Source organism: Rhinopithecus bieti, unplaced genomic scaffold (genome assembly GCF_001698545.2).
Source record: "Rhinopithecus bieti isolate Rb0 unplaced genomic scaffold, ASM169854v2 repeat_35842, whole genome shotgun sequence".
Classification (NCBI taxonomy): Eukaryota; Metazoa; Chordata; class Mammalia; order Primates; family Cercopithecidae; genus Rhinopithecus; species Rhinopithecus bieti.
Window position 1 is genome coordinate 689 of NW_016840593.1, and position 1911 is coordinate 2599.

Sequence of the window (1911 nt, forward strand, 5' to 3'; positions counted from 1 at the left end):
ATCTGCTGTGTGGTCATGCGCTTATTTTGGGACAAGTGGGAAAATGGGCACTTCACATGTTTTCTGCTTATTGCATTTCCTAAAGTGCCTACATTAGATGTGGTATTAATTTAATCAAGAAAAAATAAGGTAAGTACAAAAAATTAGAAAATTAAAAGAAGTTATGCTTCCATGGAAATAAATTCACATACAGAATAAAGCTGTAGTCTGATGGCGTATCCTTATTTGGGGTTTCAAGAGCGCACTCCCCATCTGCCAGGCCCACAGCACATCCTGATATCAGGTTAGGGTAAGCCTGAGATCCCAGACTCAAGGGAACAAGATGACTTCATCTCATCCTCTGTGCACCACCCCAAACACCATGGGACAGTGCAGGAGGAGGGATCGGATATAGAACAGTAACAGGCAACACCCGTATCAGTCCACACCCACACCCTAAGCCCTTTCAGACCCCTCCACACCTCGCCCAGGAAGGCCCCAAGGACTGCAGGGTGCTGCCTGCCTACCGTGCGCATCGAAGAACTCGTCGTCTGAGCTCTCGTCCGAGTCCCTGGCGATACTCTGCATCCTCCACTCCGAGATGCTGTGGCGGGAAGGACTCGCTGGAAGGCAAAACCTCAGAATGACTGCCCACTGGAGAAGAAGGGCCCAGAGGCTGCCCCAAGCTGGCAGGAGGCTGGGAGGGCAACCCACAGGCCTGACAGGCATCGCAGAGGCTGCCACAGGAGCCAGGAAGGTTCCAAAAAGAATGAAGTGGGTAAATGAGTGAGGAGCGGCCTAGGGTCATCTCCTGTCTGCCTGGCACAAGGCAGTCGTGTCCTGGGGAGCATGTGTGGGGAAAAGCATGACAGACATAATCCCAGGACATGGGGTCAGACAGGCCTGGGTCCACTCCTGGGCCTCTGACCTGAGTCTGACCAAGAGCAAACTCCTGAAATTTGGCCACAGCAGGGCCCAGGCGGGAGATGAATGAGCCAGGCCTGCCTGCTGGAGAAGCTGGCTCCACCCAGGATGCCTGGGTTGATCCTTTCTCTCAGGGTCTGAAGTCTCCCAGGGTCCCCATCAGGAGGGGTAGTCCCTCCACAGCGCTGCAGGAGCCCAGCCACCTCCACTGGCTCCTATGGGTAGCACTGTCTTCCCTGGGCATGGAGGGGAAGTGTTGGGGAGCCTGCTGGGGCAGGGCCCAGGCTTCCCCGTGTGGGAGGACTAGCCCAGGGCTCTGACTCCCTCTGGGCTTGGTGCCTCAATGTCCATGGGAAAGGACTCTGAGGAGGTGCAGTGATCCAGCAGTAGGTGGGGCTGCCTTGCGGTGAGGGACCTTGAGTGTGGATGGCAGGTGGCGCAGGGGCTCACCTCCCCGCTTGGACGACCGAGACGACTTGGAGGATGTGGACCACTGTTTCTTGAGGCCCCGCCCCACCAGGGGCTCCCCGTTGCTGCTGCTGGGCTCCGGGGGCTCCCCAGAGGCCTGGTCCGAGGCAGCTTCATGCTTGATGAGCTCAGTGGCCTCCTCACCATCCTCATTGAACTGGGCCATCTTACGGGAAAGCATGAGCTGCGCCTCCTTCTCCAGCTCCCGGATGTTCTCCATGCTCAGCCCATACCACTCGTCCTGCCAGCACCAGGCCTGCCGGTGAGCCCGCACCATCACCCTCCGTAGTCCTGTGCCCCACAGGGATTGGAGAGGGAGAGAGACGAGGGAAGGAGGTCAGCGCAGGAGCCTGCACGGAGTGTGGGCCCAGGCAGGGGCTTTGGGAGGCTGCACCCATGTTGCAGGTCAGACTAAAGTCACTGCCTGTCTGTGCCTCAGTTTCCCCATTTGTAAAATAAGGGGACTGGCTCACAGATGTTCTCACAAGCTCATAGTGGTTCTATAATTAGAGTGGAGGGGCCTCCCAAAGCAATGTGTCC

General features: G+C 57.1%; 1 protein-coding gene across 1 annotated transcript; it reads right to left on the bottom strand.

Moving 5' to 3' along the window:
• Positions 1-506: 506 nt before the first annotated feature.
• LOC108524958 (membrane-associated phosphatidylinositol transfer protein 2-like) lies at positions 507-1687 on the bottom strand (the record flags this gene model as incomplete). Its single annotated transcript, XM_017866035.1, has 2 exons — positions 1354-1687; positions 507-602 (listed from the first exon to the last, which is right to left on the bottom strand). Coding segments are annotated over exons 1-2 (391 nt in total), but the record flags the coding sequence as incomplete, so codon positions are not given.
• Between the last annotated feature and the right edge of the window lie 224 nt (positions 1688-1911).